General features: G+C 37.7%; 3 protein-coding genes and 1 long non-coding RNA gene across 4 annotated transcripts; 1 reads left to right on the top strand and 3 right to left on the bottom strand.

Moving 5' to 3' along the window:
- The first annotated feature begins 336 nt into the window (after window positions 1–336).
- Window positions 337–1,680, top strand: LOC143462931 (uncharacterized). The gene is made up of 3 exons (XR_013118229.1): window positions 337–411; window positions 701–952; window positions 1,038–1,680. It is a non-coding gene; the product is annotated as an uncharacterized LOC143462931 (long non-coding RNA).
- A 1,875-nt stretch (window positions 1,681–3,555) lies between these two features.
- LOC143463142 (actin, cytoplasmic-like) lies at window positions 3,556–5,974 on the bottom strand. Its single transcript, XM_076961526.1, has 6 exons — window positions 5,664–5,974; window positions 4,812–5,015; window positions 4,609–4,738; window positions 4,182–4,471; window positions 3,901–4,087; window positions 3,556–3,824 (listed from the first exon to the last, which is right to left on the bottom strand). The coding sequence occupies exons 1-6, from the start codon at window positions 5,799–5,801 to the stop codon at window positions 3,619–3,621; spliced, it is 1,155 nt and encodes a 384-aa protein (XP_076817641.1). The 5' UTR covers window positions 5,802–5,974; the 3' UTR covers window positions 3,556–3,618.
- Window positions 5,975–9,864: 3,890 nt separating this feature from the next.
- Window positions 9,865–15,227, bottom strand: LOC143462480 (actin, cytoplasmic 3-like). Its single transcript, XM_076960672.1, has 7 exons — window positions 14,070–15,227; window positions 13,769–13,987; window positions 13,004–13,112; window positions 12,525–12,811; window positions 12,046–12,232; window positions 11,734–11,925; window positions 9,865–10,066 (listed from the first exon to the last, which is right to left on the bottom strand). The coding sequence occupies exons 1-7, from the start codon at window positions 14,193–14,195 to the stop codon at window positions 10,044–10,046; spliced, it is 1,143 nt and encodes a 380-aa protein (XP_076816787.1). The 5' UTR covers window positions 14,196–15,227; the 3' UTR covers window positions 9,865–10,043.
- Window positions 15,228–17,436: 2,209 nt separating this feature from the next.
- LOC143462159 (actin, cytoplasmic-like) lies at window positions 17,437–19,748 on the bottom strand. Its single transcript, XM_076960202.1, has 5 exons — window positions 18,591–19,748; window positions 18,295–18,510; window positions 18,098–18,206; window positions 17,749–18,038; window positions 17,437–17,601 (listed from the first exon to the last, which is right to left on the bottom strand). The coding sequence occupies exons 1-5, from the start codon at window positions 18,708–18,710 to the stop codon at window positions 17,437–17,439; spliced, it is 900 nt and encodes a 299-aa protein (XP_076816317.1). The 5' UTR covers window positions 18,711–19,748.
- Window positions 19,749–21,752: the final 2,004 nt, after the last annotated feature.

Genomic DNA, 21,752 nt, shown 5'->3' with positions numbered 1-21,752 from the left:
CAGCTGGATAATATTGCTAATATTGGATATTGGTAATTGGGTATGCAAGCTACCATTATGATGTTTGAAAATTTCAAGTTAATTTCAGCATTTTGAAAAATTGCTAAAATTTTCTAAGTTTACTGAAATGACGCTCTAACTTATCGCAAGTTTTAATGAAACTTTATTTACAGTTGCAATAGGTACAGAGCAAACGTAAAACGATGTCTAGACTTGTATGAGAGGATTATTGTCCCGACAACGAGACGATGAGGTCTGACAATATTTTTCCACGGCACTATTTGATTTTCTAGTTCGAGGTGCTTTCGACCTCTAGCATTAAACGTTGATTAACTGGTAACGTGAAGAAACTGAAACATTTCTACTACTTGTGTCGTGTAGCTGCTTTGAGAGTTTGATCGTTATTAAGAGGTATGTTCATGTTCATTCAACTGCAGGTGTTTTACAGTAACTGTAACTGTTTTAACTAGCAATGGAAAAGCTTATAGCAGTAAACGCATGATATAGCGCTGGCGTATTGCAGATTTCTATTTCTTAATTTCTATAAGCCGGCGCTGCAACCTTTCTTACTTAGGTTTAGTTACTGTGTACCTAATTTTTGTAGTTTTTTTATCTGTATTTGTCAATGGGGTTACGTATTATGAAGTGTGTAATTGAACTTTGCTGATTTTTTCTGTTTCAAGTTCACTTAATTCTGCAGGACTTGCCCGGTTGTAGTTCAAGTAAATTTTGTTGACGATGCACGAGGAACATCAACAACCGGTGATGAAGATGATGTCCAAGATCATATTGTTTGCCGTTCTGGTGCTCGTGATGGTTGGGAGTGAGATCGGGAGTCGCCATCTCTTAATCTTCAAGTCCCCAGGATTATTCCAATATTACTGTTGGGAAGATTTGAATTCTGAATATGGAACAGATTATCGATGCCTGGTTTCAAACTTCTTCTACAAAAGCAAGTTATAGTTTACTTTATATATACTTCTGAAATTCTGAAAATTCTATTTATGATTAATGAGCATTTGTTTTGAATTTTGCAGATGCTTCCCCATCCTCCATACATTAGCAAGAAAAACAATTTACAAGTAGAATCAAAATGCAATATGTAGTGATGTTTTTAAAGGTCTTGTTTATAAGTTTACCAGACAAAAGACGGTTCGACAAGCAATTCAATATTTTCAATTTGCAACAATACCTGAAGAGACCCACCACCACGTTTTCTACGAAAGCAACAAAAGGAACAACAAGATAAACATACCAGTCTAAACTTCAAGTTATATCCGGCATGCTAAACAATAATTTTCATTGCTATACTTTTCTATATTTTTAGAATAATAGTAAACTGCTTTGTGTTAGTGACTTTTAAGCCAGTTTATAGGCTGTGTTGCACATTCAAGGTTTGCTTCAAGTTATCGACAAATTTCACAAAATTCAAGATCAGACTGTTTTGAATCGTTATAGAGGCTAAATTCAGAGTTACAAAATGCAACTGGTGGCATGATTATGGATAGAAATCATCAACCCATATATTTCTTATAACCCACTGCACAGACTGATGTCGATGTCTTTTACTGGATTGTTTTGTATTTTCTGAAAGTTTGTGAAAGTATACCGCAATTCTGCAATGTGTTCTATCACAATAAAATTTTGCCTCTTATTTTTTTTTAAATATCACTTAGTTTTGTGAGCGAAGATGCGGCTATAGGCCAAAATATATATTTCTCAATAAACCATTGCCTGGTTCATATGAATAACTTTGCTAAGTTTTATACTTCTTATAACTTGTTTTAATTAATTGAATAGGAATTATGTGAATAATGTGAAAAAATTATATCTCCAAATCAAATAGTCTTTAAAAGACTAGTACAAGCCGACCCTGGTTTTACGATACTTTTTATGGCCCTGAGGAATATTTTGATTATACACTTTTTGGTAAAAAGTTATTTGTTTCAGCTACGAAAGTTAATTATATGCGATTCGTAAAGACCGTAGTCTCGTCTAAACAATTTCTGAGACTTAGTTGCTATTAACCGCCACATTATAGGTTTGAAGCCATTTTATTTACACTGTCAGTGTATGAGCGGAATACGAGCGACAAAAATTTGTTGTTCTTGAATCTGCTTGTTTGGTCCAAGTTTACCTTTCAATGGCATCTGCAATGCAAAAACGTAGTTTCTATAAACCGTAAAACTAAGATTATAAAAGGTGTAAAAGAGACAATGATTTCGTACCGATAGTTAAATCGTAGCCAAACCTGTCACTTCATGCATACCTCTAAGCAGGTTCGGTGACGTGTATGAATGTCGTAGCAGTGGAAATGGCGGCCAAATGCACTTCGAATCATGAGAACTACGGTGACGAGGCACAAGATTTTCGAATTCATTTTCATCGTTTTCATTTGGTGGTTTATTACAAACTGGTGTTTGAAACCAGCAATGAATTATAACAAACGAGCTTAGATGAATTATATTTCCACAGAGTCCAGTATTTTGTGTTCATATAGAAAACAACACGCATTTTGTACAATTTGCAAAAAACATGTTAAGAATTAATCACGTTTTTGCAGATTCCATCGTTCATCAACGGCTGTGTAAAGCGGAACCGACGGGAATTGGTATCCCATATAATATATCACTTTAGCTTCACTACGTTCTTTTTTACTTATTGTTTTTGCAGAATGCCGTCGATAAATTGCCAACCACCGGCCTGCTGCAGGCCAAAATCTATGACATTGTTTTATGCAATATCCTGTATAGAGCTTAGAGATGCGAGAATTATGTAGTTTGTTGAAACACGCACCGTCGCACATGCAACAGATTTTGATTTAATCCGCAGCAACAAACGTATTGAAGCCAATTCAACCATGATTTAAACATGTATTAATTTGTTCATTTTTGTTAAGTACCTAACCAAGACCAAACATTTGTGCGTTATTAGGCTTGGCATTTTCTAAACGCTTCTATTACGTTTTTAAAAATAAAACTGATCATGTATTTTATACTGATAAAATTATAGTATTTTTACAAGTTAATACAAACTCATTACATCTTTCGGTCGTTGCAAGTTTCAAAAACAGATCAAGTTAGTTAGACCAAAGAGATTCAAATCTCTTTGGTTAGACAAAAAAATGAATTAAGTATTTGTGTATCCAAGGGACCCTAAACTTCCTTTGCATCAACCTTTGTTCATTTAAGAACACAACGCACATAAAATTGAAATCGGACTTACAAAGTGGCGTCCGAATTTATTAATTGTCAGTTTTGTAATGGTCTTAAATGCAACGATTCTGTCTCAGACATATTTGATTTAATAGGCGGATGAATTTATGACAGCGGCTTCTGCAAAAGTACCCTTTAGAAAAATGATGAAGTTTTTCAGACATAAGGTTGCGAGCTCAAATCCCCTCCCCTTTACAAATTCTTGCCTAGGCTACTGAAATGATGCGTAGCTTGAAATCATAGATTGTCAAAACTAATAATTTAGCATTAGTTTTGAAATCATTTATGTAACTTCATTCGAAATTGGCAAATTTCATAAACACTCACAAGACTTTCATGAAGTTGAATAAATAGTTTATTGCCAGAAATTGTAAATAACACAACAAATGCTTTCAGTCATATTTTAGAAGCATTTTCGGTGGACAATTGAAGGCCCCGATTCGTCATACTCTTGTTTTAAGATCCACATCCGCTGAAACGTGGTAAGGGATGCGAGGATTGATCCTCCAATCCAAGCAGCATAATTTCTCTCTGGTGGAGCAATGATTTTAATCTTTTCCGTTGACGGAGCAAGCGCGCTAATCTCATTTTGTACACGGCTCGGGAAACCTACATAAAAAAATGCCTCCAAAAAGGATTTGTAACAGGCAGAAAATCTCGTCCCACAGCAACAATATTCCCTTACCACGGAACAGGGTAGAACCGCCGCAAAGAACAATGTTTTTATATAAAAGCTTGCGGGTATCGAAGTCGCACTTCATGATCGAGTTGTAAGTTGTTTCGTGGATACCGGCAGAAGAGTTTACGCCTGTTAAATTAGGTTGGAACGAGGCTTCAGGGCAAAGAAACCGTTCCTTTCCGACCTTGATAATCTATAAAAACGATACTGCAGAATACTTAGCAGCAAAGGTTGAGGTTTATTTACTGTAGGCTAGCCTATATTATATATGTAACTTATATAATCACTTGTCCGTCAGGTAGTTTGTAAGATTTTTCCAAAGAGCTGCTTCTAACAGCGGTTTGCATTGCTCGTTCAAAGTCAGGGGCAACATAGCAGAGTTTTTCTTTGATGTCACGAACGATTTCACGTTCGGCGGTGGTGGTGAAAGAGTAACCTCTCTCGGTCAAGATCTTTACAAGGTAATCGGTCAAATCACGTCCGGCAACATTTTGTCGAACAATAGCGTCCGGTATGGCGTAACCCTCATTGACTGGCACAGCCTGACAGGCACCATCGCCACAGTCGACCGCAATACCTATAGATGTATTTAAGAAAGTCGTTTGTTTTAATTAAGAACGAGGGCAAAGAAATAAAGAAATTATACGGTAAACTTGCAATATTAACCGGTTTTCTATTTTAAGCAATTTGCTGCATTTATAGCATTGCTGATACCTGTCGTTCGAGCAGATGCATATAAAGACAAAACCCCAGAATTGGCGACATACATTGCGCAAGCGTTGAAGGTTTCAAACATAATTTGAGTCATCTTCTCTCTGTTTGTAGCATGGGCAGATTGAACGTCCTAGAAAAGCAGAGATGTAGCTATTTTGTTAAAACTAATTTATGACAGGCAAATTATAACATAGATTTTGCACCTTTGGGTGAAATAAAGCTTCAATCAGTAAAACTTTGCGTTGGCATGGAACAGTATGAAGTTCGCTGCTGAAAGTGTGATGCCAAATCTTCTCCATGTCATCCCAATTTGTAACAATACCGTGTTCAATGGGGTATTTCAAGTTTAGGATACCTCTGATTGTTTGGGCCTGATCACCAACGTAAGCGTCTGCTGTACTTTTGCCCTTTTAAAATTTAACAAGTCATTTAATATCAAATATTTGGAAAAAGTCTTGCTGCAATTATACTACAGCTAGACGTAGGCCTGTTGCTTTTTGCACTTTTGGTTTGAAAAATAACAAGCTCTTTCAGGCAAGCCTACGTTATACACTTCTAGCACTTCAGCTACATCATAAAGGTTGATGTTTGTTGCTGTGTGGCCATCTCGTTGTACACCTGAAGAAGCAAGCTTATGTTTGCGAAAGCTGGGGTAGAAGAACCAAAAATAAAGTTAACCTCAGAGTGCCACCTGATATCTTGTTTTTTTTTTATTTTATCATAAAGTTTCAAATTATAGCGTAGCCTACAACAGCTGCAGCGTAGGCAAGAACTGAAAACGCATGCGTTGTAAATATGGTGGTAACTAACTAACTACCGTAGGTATTTGCAGTACTAACAACCAGGTGTAATTGCACCCATTAGTAGTTTACTTGTAAACGCTACCAGTACCTTATAGTTCGGAATATTACTTGTTAACAAAATGAAATAATTTTTAATTTTGTATGATATAATAAATTTGACATGGGTTCAATTGCTTGCGAGTGCAAGTCCCAGAATCTGTTTATGCTCATTGCTCGATTGCTTGTTCCAGTAGGCTTATATTTAAATCAAACCTCATTATTCGATCCTTCCTGAAGTCTGTAACCGACAAGTGATGGGAAAACGGCAGATGGTCTATCTTCTCCGGCAAAACCGGCTTTCAACACACCAGAACCATTGTCAACAACTATTGCAGGAATTGGGTTTTCCATTTTGTAGTTCTAGTTTGGATGCGATTTTCCAGTCAACCGTGCGCTTCTAACTATGACTAGTTTGCACCAAGATTCATAAACAAAACTTCGCTTATATATTTCCAGGCAATCAGTCACCATAAGCTCACACAGTTATACACGATAAGTATTTTCATCTGTCAGCAGTTAGACTGTTAGAGCTTAGTGTAGCGTACAGTCAAACAAACAAGCAAGCCCGATTATTTAAAATAAGTTTGATTGTGACGTTTTTATCGTCTTTTTGTATAGACAATGGATGTATTGACAATTGTTTTGGGCAAAGGTTTTAGGTTAACACTTGCAGCCAAAAAACTATATTACCCCGCTGAGCAACCAACAATCAATCAAATTTCTGGATATGTGCTTGAGAAAGTATAAATTATTATGCAATAACTAATGAAGTTGACTATTTCACCGTAAGTAGGTCACGCAGCGTGTTTTTAAAGGTAGGCCGTTCGGTTAGTAGAGTTAGTTAGGGCAAAGCAAAAAGTTGATTTTAGCTATTTAAGGTTTTATTTGAGTTAAAATTTACATAGCAAGATATATTTAGGTTAGGTTTATGTTACTATGTTACAAAATTTAAGTTAGGTTAACAAGAAAATGTGAAAAATAGTTTTGAACACAGGTTTTTTCCGGTGAAATAGTGGCAGCCATAACTAATTGCAGGCGATTATTTCATGGTAAGTAGGTCATGCAGCCTGTTGTTAGAGATAGGCGGTTTGGTAAGCAGGATTAGGTTAGGCCTATGCAAAAAGTTAATTATTAGGCTTTAATGAAAGCATAGTCAATACATCCATGTACGTATTTACTATGATGGAAGTTAGATTTAGGTTAGAAGGAAGGTTTGGGTAACTACAGTATAACATTTAAGTCAGGTTAACGAGTAACAATGAAAACTAGTTAAGAACGTAAGGCATTTTCCAGTAAAACAGCGACAGTCTAGCTAGATTTAGGGCATGTGCTAAATTTTGTAATCAACTTGGAAAGGAGAAAACTTCAGGAAAAAGTTAAAAAATTTCCAAGCCATTAATGGCCTTTGTAGATTTTGCACAATTTCAACTTAAGTGACTTGTGGCTGAGACAGAAGTACACAGGTTTAAAATCTTGTGAGGAGAAATACTTATATTATTAAGCATAAGAACGCAACATGACAGTTAACTGTGGAACAATCATGAATTATCCAGTGAGTAGGAGTAGTCGTCACGCTTGACAACACACAAGCAACAGGAGACGAGAAAGCAAGCAGTGGTGGAAATCCAACCCAGTATGAAGGAATAACCAAACACCACACCCATGTCACGTTCGTATTTTCCTGTGAAAATGCTCATTGCGATCAACATGAGGAAACCTTCAAAATACGAGGAATTTTTGTAAAAAAACAAATAAATTTACTTAATATTGAAACCGATGATTATGAGACGATGTAATATGTACCTGCACATAACGAGAATATACTGCTCGTACGAAAATGACATTTGGAATCAAGACAAGCGTACAATAGAGCGAAAATTGCTCCTCCTTGCAATATAATCGACATCACGCTAAATGCACGAACCGCTTGAATGTACGCCGCAACTGACGCAATCTCCGAGTAAAAAACGCATCGTTTCTGGAAGCAGAACTGCCACAAACCGGTGGAAGAACTGTCGATGGTTGAATGAGCCCAGTCAGCTGTTGCTTCGCACACAATTGAAATGGTTAATGTAGACAACGTAGCAACAAATGCTAAAGTTATGGCAAAAGAAACATTCATTTTATTGGCGTTCTAGAAGCTGAAACAGGCAACCTTGTCAATATGAAATACGGTTAAAAGTGCAATATTTTCATGCAAATCTTCTATATAATGTATAAGAAAATGCCTTGCAGAGCGAAATATACATTGTCTAAATTGGAACGGCCTGTTTTAACTTTAGAAATTTGCTGAAATTTTTCTATTGTATGTAAGCTAATGTAAGACATTTTTAAAACTAAACTAAGCTTTCTTTTCTTTATGAAATGTTTAAAATAAGAAGCTGCTTTTACTGATCTATAAATTTATTTTCTTTTTTATTTAATGTGATTTTTTCATCTACAGTCCACCCAGCTTTTTCAATAATAATTAATATCCTACGGTAGACTAATTTAATAGGTAAATTTTAAATAATTTTTGATCTGTAGCTAGTATTTATATTCTCAAGTGTTCTGTTCTTTCGCGTATTGCGACAAATTCTTGGTATTCTGTGGACTCTTAAATTTCTCAACTGTTACTGACCGTTGTCTGAGTTATACCACTGACCAAGTGTCCAGTGATAACATTGTTTGGACAAAGGAATAATATTTAACCAAGGGGCGTTTATCTTGTAGATACTATTTGTACAACTCGGTGTAGTATGACACGGTGATACGTTAAGTGACGTCTTAAGTTTAAACACATTCAGTTGAATTTACGTTGGCAAAGTGTTTAACCATTTTTCTACATAATTAGCACCTTCCATATAAAAACGCTTTTCAATGTCGCTAGAAGTCAAGCAAAGTTGTAGCACTTGTTGCTACCGTTTTTTTTTGCGCGAAGGTCGGACAACTCAACCCAGGACAATTCAACCCTTGGACCTTGCTGAACCGACATTTTTGATTATGGAAAGCAGTCTGAGTTAGCAAGGTCTGAGTGTAGCTGGAGTGAAGTTCATATATAAAGCTGTTATTTTAAACTAAGTAAGGTTATTGTTTTGTAACACAGCAAGGCTTATTGCAACGAAAGCAGGTATACTCCTCCATTGAGGTGACGAATCTCTTTCGACATTGTTCAAATAAAACCGTATGTGTACAAACAAAATGGTATTTGTCCTGAAGTATAGCTAATGAAGTGTGTCAAGATATACTTGGCATAGGCACACTTGTTTAGTGTTAATAATCATGAATATTGCTATACGTGTATAACATTCGTTTAGTTTAGCTGTTAAAAATGAAAGGAATTGTTGTCAATATTTTTGACATCTTAGGTGTGATCCTGAAGGCGAGAAACCGCATTCTACTGAGCATATTCTCTTACAAACCCTATAGTATACTGTTTGTTTCGTTTGTGACGCCAATATTTGAAGATTTTAAGGTCATAAACGAGATGTTTTAAGGATAAACTGAGAAAGAACTTATTGTTTAACCTTGTTTGCTAAAACATTTATAGCAATCGAGCAAAATATTTATTATTTTACAAGTACAACATAAGCTATACAGCAGAAATAAGAAATTTTTGCTTTTGTCTGCAAACCAATCTTTTTCAACTACAATTTTTGCGACCTAAAATTGTTAGTAAAACAATTGGACATAAGTTGGCGGCTCAAAGAAAAATAACTTCAGTCCATTAAGTCGTTTTAACTTTTATCCTTGTTTATATAAGCACTCTTGATCTATCAGCATAACTAAGACAACACGAATTTGGGTCGCGACTCACAGTTTACGAAATGTTGTCCTAGTCCTAAACTGTAAGGTAGATCAAAATACGTCAGTGAATATTAATTACATATTACGGTTGTAGTTATAGTAAGTTAAATACTAACACTTCAAACAATTTTTATTGTCAAGTCTAATGTGTTAATTATTTTCTAATTTATTGTTGTATAAGTATATTATTACAATATGGTGGTTAGATGTTGCCAGCAGTATACGTACTGGTTTATACTGACAGCAGAGGGTACTACTTTTACATCGCTTCAAATTGAATGTACAAGTAACATACTTATACACAGTACATATGTTGGATACAGTTTCAGTGGAGCAAAGGACGCTTTTCTTGTAGATACCACCAGTACAAACCATTTGTCTTGCAAAAAGATGCATTAAATTGCAACTTAAGTTTAAAACACACTCAGGTGATACATACTAACATGAGGAGGGTGTTTGTCTGCTGATTTACACGTCAGCACTTCCCATAAAAAGCGATTTGCGTTGCCGCTAGATGTCTCGTTGGATTGCGAAAATTGTTGAAGCTGGTGGTTTATGGCTGCTTGCGACACGAGTGGCCCGCATAACAGCTGCTTCAAATCTTGTTTACCGTAAACGTGAATATTTTCCTGCGTACTTTATTTAGAAGTTTTTTTCCGAACGTAAGTTACAATCGCTTATAGAGGTTCGATACTAAAAATAAACAAACAAACCAATCTTGCATAAATTTTAAATAAATTCAAAAATTTGACGTCGTTGTTATGAAACAAATTTTTTCTTCAGCTTGTCTTCGTTTTCCGGCAAAGTTTAAAATCGAGTGCTTCCGTAATCTAAAAACAAAATCTAGGTTAGTTGCAAGAAAAATGTGAAATTTAGCAAAACACAGCATACAACATCTTATTCGATGGTAAACTAGGCCTTTACTCTTTTTATCTTTGATGTATTTTTCGGAGATTTCTTGTTTCCATTTCCTATGATAGAATATTTTCTGTAAACTGCGCTATTTTGTATTCTTTCCATGTCGTTCCATTTGGTTACGCAGCCTAATTCTACAGCTTGTCTGATGGCCGGTGTTTTGCCTTTGAGTATCATTGTTTCATTTGCAATAAAACAACCTTGAAAGACATTCACCAGCAATTAATAACAGAGCGATATGCGTCAATTGCACCAGAATAATACATCCACCCGCTATCTCGGGTTTCGCTCTCACGAATTAAGTATTTCCTCTTTGGGTTGGCCTAGCCAACATGTTTTCTTATTATTAATAAACGTTCTAACCGATATCGTATCTAGTTTTCAAGCGTACGCAGTGTAACGCATTTGTCATTTTTTAAGTCCACAAAGCCGTCCATGGACGTAAACTACAAGTAAACTAAACTACTGTAAATTAAACCTCGTTACTACACAGATAAATCGAGTGAATCTCATTATCCATGAAGGTTATTTTGCCGTCAGATACAAACAAGTTAATTTTTTAATAACTCAACGAGCAGAGATTATAGGCCCAATCTTTCACAGCTCTCCATATGACCCTATCTGATTCTACACAAAATAGATAACGTATTTTCGATATTCACCCTCTAATTTGACGTCAGACTACTCACAATCATCTTATTCCAGCTGAAGTTAAGCTGTAACTTGTATTCGACAAAGTAACCCATTGTGAATAGCCGCCGTTAATCGTTGATCTATGACGCAATAATTGTAAAACAGAAGAACTTGTCTTAGCCGTGATTGAACAAATACCATATTAAGACAAACAAGAAGTTGTATGCCGTTACTACACTGTTCAATAATGTGCTTGCGGATAAATAGCTCTGTAAATACATCATGTCATACGACAAACTACCTATTGTCGATTTAAAATACGACCTACTCAAAGTGCACCTAAGGTGCATTTCTGCCTATTTTTGTGACAGGAAACACATTTATCGTGTTGTGCCGACGATTGCAACGAATTACGTTTAAAATGTATCAAATGACCCCATCCGACTTATTGTAATATGTTTCTCGAAGAAAACAGTTTCTATAAAACATCTGTAAAACTAGCTAGCAAGTGTATTCTTAAAAACATATCAATCTAATACCGTAATAGTCGCTTTTATGTTATTTTGTCACGTCAACTCTCTAGTCGTACGCCTCAAACAATCCATGTTGCCCAGCTTTTTCTAGCAATAAGAAATTCAATGCATGTTTACATTAGACTTGAATGTCTGTTAGAAGTTTAACTTCCTTGAACTATACAATCTATACGAGTCTAAAATATGAAGAAACTTTTCTTTATGTTTCAAATCCATCTATAACAATTAATGTATCTGGACATTCTGCAGGTGGATGTGTTATTCGACCCCAACAACTAATTTCCTTCTATTCATTGCTGCAGCGGTATACCCGGTATGCTTTCATGCCAGTTCCAATTCATTTTCGCAAAGTTATCAACATGACAAATTAAGTTTATTATTATTATTAAGCTCAATTACAAATTAAAAGCATTTACGGTGGAGAATGGATGGGCCGCTTTCATCGTATTCTTGTTTGGAGATCCACATTTGTTGAAATGATGAAAGAGAAGCGAGGATGGATCCTCCAATCCAGACGGAGTATTTCCTCTCTGGACGAGCAATGATCTTTACTTTTGCGCTTGACGGTGTAAAAGCACCAAGTTCTTTCTTTATACGTTCAGCTACACCTAAGCGTTTTGTAATGGCAAATTGTTAGGTTTGACAGCACGGTTTACTGTTTGTTAAAATAGCAACTTCAGTTATCTGACTTTTTGTCGTATTGTGAACATCTAAACTCAACAAATTACCGGCGAACATAGTATTTCCACCACTTAAGACGACGTTATCGTACAATTTCTTTATATCAATATCAACATTGCACTTCATAATTGAACTGTAGATAGCTCGGTGGATTCCAGGAATTTCCAGGCCGATTAAGGAAGGTTGAAACAGAGCTTCAGTGCATGAAAACCTTTCTTTGTCCACACTGATGACCTTTAAAGGCGAACGTTTAATTTTATGCAAAGCTCCTGTATTACAGGTTAAATACACGGACCAGACACTAGCAGAGAAAAAATGCTGGAGAAAATATTCATTACGCAGTCGTGTGTGAAACGTCACGAAAATCATTCTCAATGCTAAACTAGGACAGCACAATAACGTATATAGCAAGAATAATTTGTAGGAAGAAAATTGAAAAGGAAAATAAAAGAAACATGTAAAAACTGGTAAGTGTGTAACAGTATATAGTAAATATTTTCTAAGGTTTGCTTGTCTTGCTGGTTACCTGTCTGTTTGGAAGTAATTCGTAGCTTTTCTTCAGTGAATCGGTAGTGGTTTGTATTTCTTGTTCAAAGTCAAAGGCAACATAGCAGAGTTTTTCCTTGATGTCTCGAACGATTTCACGTTCGGCGGTGGTGGTGAAAGAGTAACCTCTCTCGTTGATGAGCTTCTTAAAATAATCGGTTAAATTTTCTCCTCCGAAATCGAGTTTAATGACTGCGTGCGGAAGGGCGTAACCCTCGTATATAGGGACACTGTACGTCACACCGTGCCCACTGTCAATGACCAAACCTGAATGGAAATATGAAAAATATAAAATATTATATATAACTATTATATAATAGTTAAGTAAGTTGTAAAGTAGAACTCGATATATTGTAATTAAATGTATATTTAAGTACATAGGTATACGAACAAAGTCGCAAAGTGCCTCACAGCAATTTACGTTCTGATAATTATCAACTTTAGTCAAGGAATATTCACCTGTGGTACGTCCAGTAGCGTACAAAGCTAATACAGACTGTTTGGCCAACACCATGGCTGGTGTTGCAAATTTTTCGAACATAATTTGGGTCATTCTTTCTCTGTTGCGCTTAAAAAAATATTGAAAATAATATCAAGGTTGTGCAAATATGATTATAGGAACCCAAACTGACGTATAATATTGGAACAAACTATTAACATCTACTCAAAATCCGTTTATCTGTATATAGCCATCACGTCCAGAATCAACGTTTTTCGTATTTACGTCTATTTAGGTTGATATGAATATGCATACAGTGAACCATGATATAGAAAACTGAACTATTGCATTACACCGAATACTCCCATATAAAGTGCACGATATGTTTTAAATGGTATAATTCAAACCGAACCAGTATCGTGTTACCTGTGCATTTTGTGCTCTAGATATGAATTATATTATAACTGACAGGCAGTGAAGCTCATCCTTGGGTAACAATTGATGGGAAATAATACGACATGAAATAATACAAGAAATACAAGATAACAAGAATAAGATAATACAATAATACAAAATGAATTAGCAGAATTTTTTGTTTCGTTGGGCGAGAAAAGAAGCGTTTGGATAAGCCGAAGGGCTCCTTAGGCTTTTTGAAAACATTCAAGCATAGTGACGTCATTGGCCAACGTTTGGGTTTTTGTTCGGCACATCCTTGAATTCTACTTTGCGCCCACCTGCCGTTTTTGACATTTCTTGACTAAAAATAAGCTACATGTTAATTTTACCTTTGGATTGATTTCTTTTTCCGATATTAACACTTTGTAGTCTTCCGGTGCAACACGGAGTTCGTTGTAGAAAATGTGATGCCAGACCTTTTCCATATCGTCCCAATTAGTGACGATACCTCGATCAATAGCGGGCACAACTCTGGTTAAAATATCCCTCCCGATTTGCGCCTCATCTCCCACATAAGTGTCCTTATATTCCATACCGACGTGATGACTCTGGGTATAACAGGTTAATGGTTGGTTAATGACTCGGATTTAAACACTGACTTTCGATGAACTTTTCCATGTATTTTCAAACCTGGGTTCGGGGTCGGCCAACAATCGGCCGAAAGATGCTTCTTGGGGCGTCGTCGCCGGCGAAACCGGCTTTTATCATAAATGAACCATTGTCAATCACAATTGCAACAACGTTGTCTTCGTCCATTACTTTGGTTAAATGAACACAATAGAAATGTCTAAGAAACGTGATGGGGCGTGCTCACATCTGTCATTCTTTCAATTTGCTATCACTTTACTCTAAACATTGATTGCACTTTCCCGGAGGCCTCATACACAACTTTATAAACTCGGTGTACCGACACTTAATCACGCGACACTTAATCACCGACACATAATCACTAGGACACTTAATCACGCGACACATAATCACTAGGACATTTAATCACGCGACACATAATCACTAGGACATTTAATCACGCGACTTGGATACTTAATCACGCGACATTTAATCACGCGACACATAATCACTTGCGAGCACAAACACAAACGCGAGCAACGTACGATCGCATCCTTGATGCAATTAAAACAATGATCCCCACTGCTGCACCGGAATGCGTTTTGCTCGATTTTGAGACTGCCGCAGTAAGTGCTTTCCGCACAGCATTTCTTACAGTAAATGTTAGGAGTTGTTATTTTCACCTAACGCAAAGCGTCCTGCGCAAAGTTAATGAAATTGGCATGAAATGTGACTACGAGTCTGATGACGAATTAAGAACAACTGTTCGGTGTTTACCAGCCTTAGCTATGGTCCCTTCCTCTGACGTAGTCGAGTCATTTCTGATCTTAGCTGATAGCATGCCCGATCACGAGAAGATGCCTGAGCTGCTTTCGTATTTCGAACACACATATATCAGAGGCAGACGACGTCCGGGACGTGGTGAAAACTACGGCTCAGCCATCTTTCCAATCGAAAGTTGGAATCATTACGAAGCCGGGGCAGGTTGCATTGCAAGAACCACAAATGCAGTCGAAGGTTGGCATTTTGGTCTCCAAGTGCTTTTTCAATGCCACCACCCGACATTGCGGACTTTCATACAGGGAATTGAAAAAGACATTCAAATGCAACGTGCAACGTTTCTGCAAGGAATTGCTGGTACTCAACCTTCTATTCCAATGCGGTACAAGGCACTGAAACTGTGTGTGCAAAACACAGTTGACCGTTATCTGTCAAGCGAGATTTTAGTTTATCTTCGTGCAGTTGCTTACATTTCCCATGCATGACATTGTTACCTAGTTATCGGTAGCCGATACTGTAAATGTGTGATTAAATGTCGCGTGATTATGTGTCGGTGATTAAGCGTCGCGTGATTAAGTGTCGCGTGATTAAGTGTCACCAAACCTATAAACTCAACTTACAGGTACTTTTGCCCGAATCTTAGTAGTGGGCTCTTAGAATCATGACTAGACAATTTCTTTCTATTCAATGGCTGGTCATGGTCGACTCGTCTATTGCTTGCTGCCATTGTTATCTTACTATTGCCTTCTAAGTTCCATTGTTGATATTGCGCTCTTATGAATGGGTGCTAATCCTTAACACAATGACTATAGCGATGACCTAATGCTGTGTTGTGAGTATCTTTTCAAAAAAAGGGGTTAATTAACCCTTAATGCTAGTTTTAGAATCTGTTGATGTTTTTAAATCTAAAAATGTCAATTAAAATTGCAAGGGAGTAAAGTCACATATGTTTTGATCTGGAGTAACCTTTACCGGGGGCATAATAGCGGCAAACATTGCATTTGCAGCAGCATCTTTTACACAAAAAGTGCCGGTACCGAGTATCGACAGAGTACCGAACTACTTTTTTAAAATAGGTCCGAATACCGGAACCGTCAGTACATTTTTTGCCAAGTACTGGTACCGTTACCGACGGTACTTTCAAAGTACCGACCCCCCACCTCTACATTTCAGTACAACTTTCTTGAAACCCTACTCGAAGCCTTAAACTATTATTTTATGAAATTCTACTAAATTAACATGTCTCTAGCTCCTGCAATAGCACTAAAATGTTGAGCCAAAAAACTCATATTTTATCATTACAAGCCTAGCCTAAGTTAAGTACCTGGACGTTTTTAACGCGCCAGCAACTGCTAGGGTAATTCCCGGCCTGAAAAAAAAATCTAGGCGATCCAGTGCTCTCATTAGTCCAAAACAGACTCATTTGTCCGACAGTTTCTTGAAAATTGCAAAATTTAACGTTGATCGGGCCATGAAATTACCAACCGTTCACCCTTGAAAGTTTGTTCAGATTTGAACGCAGACTGACAATTTTATCCGTTGCAACAACAGCTTCAGTAACGTTTATATTTTTGACATCAATTCATCGCTTTCGATGCAATTCCGGGTTAATATCCTGCATTACAGTTAGGTTTGGGATTTCGGAACTAAATTTAAAATCCCGGGATTTTCACCCTACAATCCCGGAACTTTTCGGGATTAACAAAGTAAAATATGTACACATATAACCAAAACAAAACTTACAGACGCAAAAACAGCAGTGCGTCATATGTGTCATTGTTAAGACGATTTCTAATTTTATTGGCAAAATAACCAAGGGCCGAGAACGCACGTTCATTCTTAACTGATGTTTGATGGTTTTCAGAGCTCCGTACAGTTTTTAGTTACATTACTTCAGTTAGTACGTTGACTCCATACGTTAGTTCTGCAGTAGGAACAGTTTCGCCAAACTTTGGACTTTCTCTGTGAACTCACATCTTCAAAATCAGACATTCTGGTTAAAATTTGCCAGGACTCAGTCAGAACCAGTAGCAAGCATTTGAATACAGTTTAACTAAAACTAGGTGCACAAGTTCCAAGCCCGTGCGATAAAAGCGATTGTTCAGCCCTTGTTACCCAATGGCTCGCATGGCAATACTATGACAACACTTTGTGCCGAATCTAAGTGGCTAGCTATTGTAAAACTGATTTAAACAAATTTAATCCACATTATCAAGCAATATCGAACTGCCGAAACGTTAACTGAGAAATCTCGGGATTTCAAGACAAAAAATCCCGTGATCGGGATTGGAAAAATGGCTAAAATCCCGGGTAAACTGGATTAGGATATCCTGGGGTCCCAACCCCAACTACAGTTCGCGTACGTCCTGTTTCGGACATTATTTCATTCAATTTATTCAAATACAGCTTATTGTGTCCCAGCTTAATGGCGTTGATATATAGCGTTGTTATGGTGATTACATTGCCTATGGTGGTCAATAGCTAAGTGTACACCAACCGTTAAAAGCAAATTTGAAATCACATCGCCTAGCAACTTAAATCACTCTAAAACACCAGTGTATCGAATACAATACGAGAAAACCGATGCGCTGGCGTTGGTTATACAGTAGTGTAGGACGAAAACATTCCTTTTGTCTTCTGCTAAATAATCTTAGCCAGGTGATAAATCAAGTATTTCAAAGCATTCGATCGAGTTGTAAGTGATTTCATGAACTCCTTGAGTATCAGTGTAATCATCAGAAAATGCAGTGTTCATAAGGGAAGGTTGAAACAATACTTCTGGGCAACGAAAGCTTTGATTTCCTACAAAGACAACCTAAAATGTAAAAATGATTCCGAGTTTTCACAAATAAACCGATTACGACACAAACACGGCAGAACAAATTCAAAATTATAAGGAAAGTTTCCTGTGGATTTATTGGATAAAGGACATGTTAATATTTTCAGCAAACTATGTACTAACCTGCCCATTTGGAAGTTCGTAGCTCTTTTCTGACTCATTACTTCTAGCAGCAGTTTGCATTTCTTGTTCAAAGTCAAGGGCAACATAGCAGAGTTTTTCCTTGACCTCACGAACGATTTCACGTTCGGCGGTGGTGGTGAAAGAGTAACCTCTCTCGGTCAAGATATTCATAAGGTAATCGGTCAAGTCACGTCCATCCAAGTTAAGACGCAAGATGGCGTGGGGAAAGGTGTAACCCTCGTAGATTGGAACGGTGTAAGAGACACCATCACCACTGTCAAAGACAATACCTGCGAAAGTATTATGCAATCAAACCTTGCATTTTAACCATTTCAAATGATAATTTTACCTGTTGTACGACCCGATGCGTACAAAGGCAAAGCAGCTTCAATGGGGACGTGCATAGCTGGTGTGTTGAAGGTTTCGAACAATATTTTAGTCATCTTTTTTCTGTTTGCCTAAAAATGTATTTGATTAGTTTCGAAAAAGAAAACAAAATCAGAGGTTTTGAAATCGAGTTCCCATTCATTCACTCGTTTTGGATACTTTTGGATTAAGCGGAGCTTCTGTGAATAAAACTGGGTGTTCTTCCGGTGCAACTCGGAGTTCGTTGTAGAAAGTGTGATGCCAGATCTTTTCCATATCGTCCCAGTTTGTGACAATACCGTTTTCAATAGGATATTTCAAAGTGAGGATACCTCTCTTGCTCTGGGCTTCATCACCAACGTAGCTGGCAGTCTGTCCCATACCGACCATGACGGCCTGTAAACAGACAATGTATTAAATTAAATATTAAAAGGTTTAGTCAAAATTTATTATCCCAACCTGGATTTAAAACGAACCTGGTGACGGGGTCGGCCGACAATGGATGGGAAGACGGCACGAGGGTAGTCTTCTCGGGCGAAACCGGCTTTACACATACCGGAGCCATTGTCTACAACGAGTGCGGCAACATCATCCATTTCTTGGAGTCACTGCGCAATAAACTATCTGCGCGCGTCGCACTCCTAAGGCGGCTGGCGGGTTCAGGCTGGGGGGCCGGCGCAAAAACCTTTCGCACGGCCACCCTGGCATTTGTCCACTCCACCGCCGAGTACTGCGCACCAGTGCGGTGTCGTAGCTCTCACACCCGCCACATCAACACCGCCATCAACGACGCGCTGCGTATTGTGACTGGTTGCCTGCGTCCCACTCCAACGGACTACTTACCAATCCTTGCAGGCATCCAACCTGCTGAGCTACGCCGCAAAGGAGCCATGATTTCTCTCGCTCGCCGCGCTTTGGACCCCGAACACCTTCTCCATACCCCACTCCAGCGACCACCATCTGGAAAGCAGCGACTGAAATCAAGACACCCCTTTGTGCCGGCCGCACAACAGCTACTCAGTAGCGCAGAAGACCTTGGACTAAGTGCGGCGCACTGGACGAACCACATGTGGAGCACGGAGTGGCAAAACAACACCTCCAGACTCCGTGACTTCATAGCCGATGCCGACCCAAACCCACCGGGAATGTCCCTCGCAAGACCTGCTTGGGTCAGGCTCAACCGCCTGCGCACCGGCGTCGGACTTTTTCGCTCAGATATGCACAAATGGGGTCTGGCTCCCTCATCAGGATGCGAGTGTGGTGCCACAGAGCAGACAGCAGACCACGTCATCAATGACTGCCCAATCCATCGGCCCCCACATGGTGTGCGTGGTCTGAAAACACTGGACGAATACACAACCACATGGCTAATGACGTCATGCCCAGAAATCTAGTTGGGGAAAGAAGAAACGCTCAAAAGACGAAGAAGATCCATTTCTTATAGAAATACTTTAAAATACTTCAGAGGCTATAACAACGCTTATTTTTCCACTTTGTTTTACCTATATTTACTCGTATACTATTATCTATTTCCTATTACGTCGTATACTATTTTATGACCAGATGATAAGTCTATGGCGTTATGTGCAGGTGTTCAAACTACTCCACTACAAGCGAACCGCTGCAGAGTCCAGCATGAATGTTGGTTTACAGTAATAACTATATAAATCATAAAGCACCTTAATTCTACAAAATTTATGTTAAAATTACTAAACTGAGAAGCTTAGTTCAAAGTCACAACCGCAAGTGCATCGCGATGGTAAAACTGCATTTACCTGTATACGCTGAAACTGTGCTAAAACATGAGTAACTGGTGATTATTAGCGTCAACAAAAATACCTTTGCTAACCGGCCAACAATCAAACTCGAACTGCTTTGATTTTACTCGTAAGTTTAGGAAAGAATTGCGACAAAAATGTAATCAACATGGGAAGCCGGCGGCTGCGTTTGTGCATTTGTGAAGTTGGTAACGCGAAAAGTGACGAAACGAAACAAGAAAGACAAAAAATATGGCAAAAAGTGGTGCAGATTACAATAGAAGTTCAAACAAGTATTGAAGTTTACGCAGCAAAACAAATCAAGATAAAAGAGTTGCCAAAAAATAAATGCAAATTGTGTGTATGTGTGTGTATGTAACAGAATTTTACTTCCAGAAATAAGGTAACTAACATTCGCATGTGTATATAGTAATTACCTATCCACCCATTTGCCAAAAAACATATATCAGTAAAGTGAAGAACGACAATTATCGCTGGTATTAATTCCAATAGCTCCAGAAAAAAATCGCCTTAGAAAAACTGCTGGTGATTATTATAAGCTTTTACATATAGGATACAAAATCTTTATTTCCTTCACGATGACAACTTTTTCCCGTTGATTGGGCACAAGTTTTAATTCCTAGAAAGCTTGGATTTTTTTCTGTGCACATCGCAATGACAATATATCAATCAAGTGCTATTATTTGTTGATCAATCAATCAATTAGTTGCAGGTATAACATCAGTGAGCTTGCCTGCGTTGTCAGTTTTTAGATGCGATATCAGTTGCACTCAACAAATCTTAGCAGCAATAACACCAAAGTGCCACTGTGGTTACATAGCATTCGTATTATACTTCCCAGGTTAAATAGCTAAGACGGGAGTTGTAATGACGTCATTTTGTCTTTATTCTACATTCTACAACATTATCTCAAAGCATCGGAAATTATTGGTGCGCGAGTTTGGATAGGCCAAATTTAGGCTTCTAATTCAGTTCCACATGAAAATAAACTGCTTAAAGTGGCGCAATTAAGCTCTGTATAGATCACCATTAATTCCTTTTCAAAATGTCCTCGCCATTCGTTTTCTAGAATGAACAATTTTAGAGTATAGCTAGTTGCAGTTGTTCACGGTTCATGCCAAAAAAAGACATGGTCTTGAAATATCGGGTAACCACAGTGTCATATTAGGAGCTTGAAGCTTTCGGACGCACTCGGAACGTGATGTGATGCTAATGCAAGCAAATGCAGTTGGAATCGGTGCCCACATTTTTTTCAACAAACAAATAGAAGACCACAAATAAAAGCGCCTAACGTAGAACATACGACATGACCACCAACTAGGCCTATAACAACGTTTTTTCTGCTTGTTAACGTTTTTAATAAATTGCATTGAAAAACAATAGCCTACTGCGTATGTATTTAGTCCTTTTGGTATCGTAGAAAACGTTATGACAGACCATATAATGTAAACTATCTTAGTTTCAACACAAATTGTCAAACTTATATTTATAGAGACTACGACTTAAAAGTATGCATAAATATTCCAAGATTGGTAAATGGAATTGCTGTTTAAAAACAATGCAGTATATGCCATTAAGTAAAACCTCACATTCAACATTATACCAACAAAAATCCGAATGTTTTCCACAAAGAATTAGACCTGAAGTAGAAAAGTGAATTGGATTCGGATATACAGTAACATGCTCTGTCGCTCTGTAGTGATATGACAACACGCACCTAGACTACAATATGCCAGCACAGATCCCATCGTGAAGTGTAAATACCAAGGAAGAATCAACATCTAAGTAGGATTAAAACACCAGTTTGGCTCACAATTTGACACTTATGGAATTTGTTTGCAAACTACATCTTTGGAATAC

The sequence above is a fragment of the Clavelina lepadiformis genome, chromosome 6, assembly GCF_947623445.1.
Source record: "Clavelina lepadiformis chromosome 6, kaClaLepa1.1, whole genome shotgun sequence".
NCBI classification, from domain to species: domain Eukaryota; kingdom Metazoa; phylum Chordata; class Ascidiacea; order Aplousobranchia; family Clavelinidae; genus Clavelina; species Clavelina lepadiformis.
The sequence above is the reverse complement of the archived record's forward strand: the minus strand, read 5'-3'. Positions and strand labels throughout refer to the sequence as shown.

Coding starts and splice junctions, on each gene's coding strand:
- LOC143463142 (XM_076961526.1), bottom strand. CDS start 5,801: ATGGAAAACCCAATTCCTGCAATAGTTGTTGACAATGGTTCTGGTGTG. Junction 4,739..4,811: donor AAGCTTTATTTCACCCAAAG/GTGCAAAATCTA, acceptor CTGCTTTTCTAG/GACGTTCAATCTGCCCATGC. Junction 4,088..4,181: donor ACAAACTACCTGACGGACAA/GTGATTATATAA, acceptor TCGTTTTTATAG/ATTATCAAGGTCGGAAAGGA.
- LOC143462480 (XM_076960672.1), bottom strand. CDS start 14,195: ATGGACGAAGACAACGTTGTTGCAATTGTGATTGACAATGGTTCATTT. Junction 13,113..13,768: donor AAAAAGAAATCAATCCAAAG/GTAAAATTAACA, acceptor TATTTTTTTAAG/CGCAACAGAGAAAGAATGAC. Junction 11,926..12,045: donor TGGAAATACTATGTTCGCCG/GTAATTTGTTGA, acceptor CAAAACGCTTAG/GTGTAGCTGAACGTATAAAG.
- LOC143462159 (XM_076960202.1), bottom strand. CDS start 18,710: ATGGATGATGTTGCCGCACTCGTTGTAGACAATGGCTCCGGTATGTGT. Junction 18,511..18,590: donor TCGGCCGACCCCGTCACCAG/GTTCGTTTTAAA, acceptor GTCTGTTTACAG/GCCGTCATGGTCGGTATGGG. Junction 18,039..18,097: donor CGCATCGGGTCGTACAACAG/GTAAAATTATCA, acceptor ATACTTTCGCAG/GTATTGTCTTTGACAGTGGT.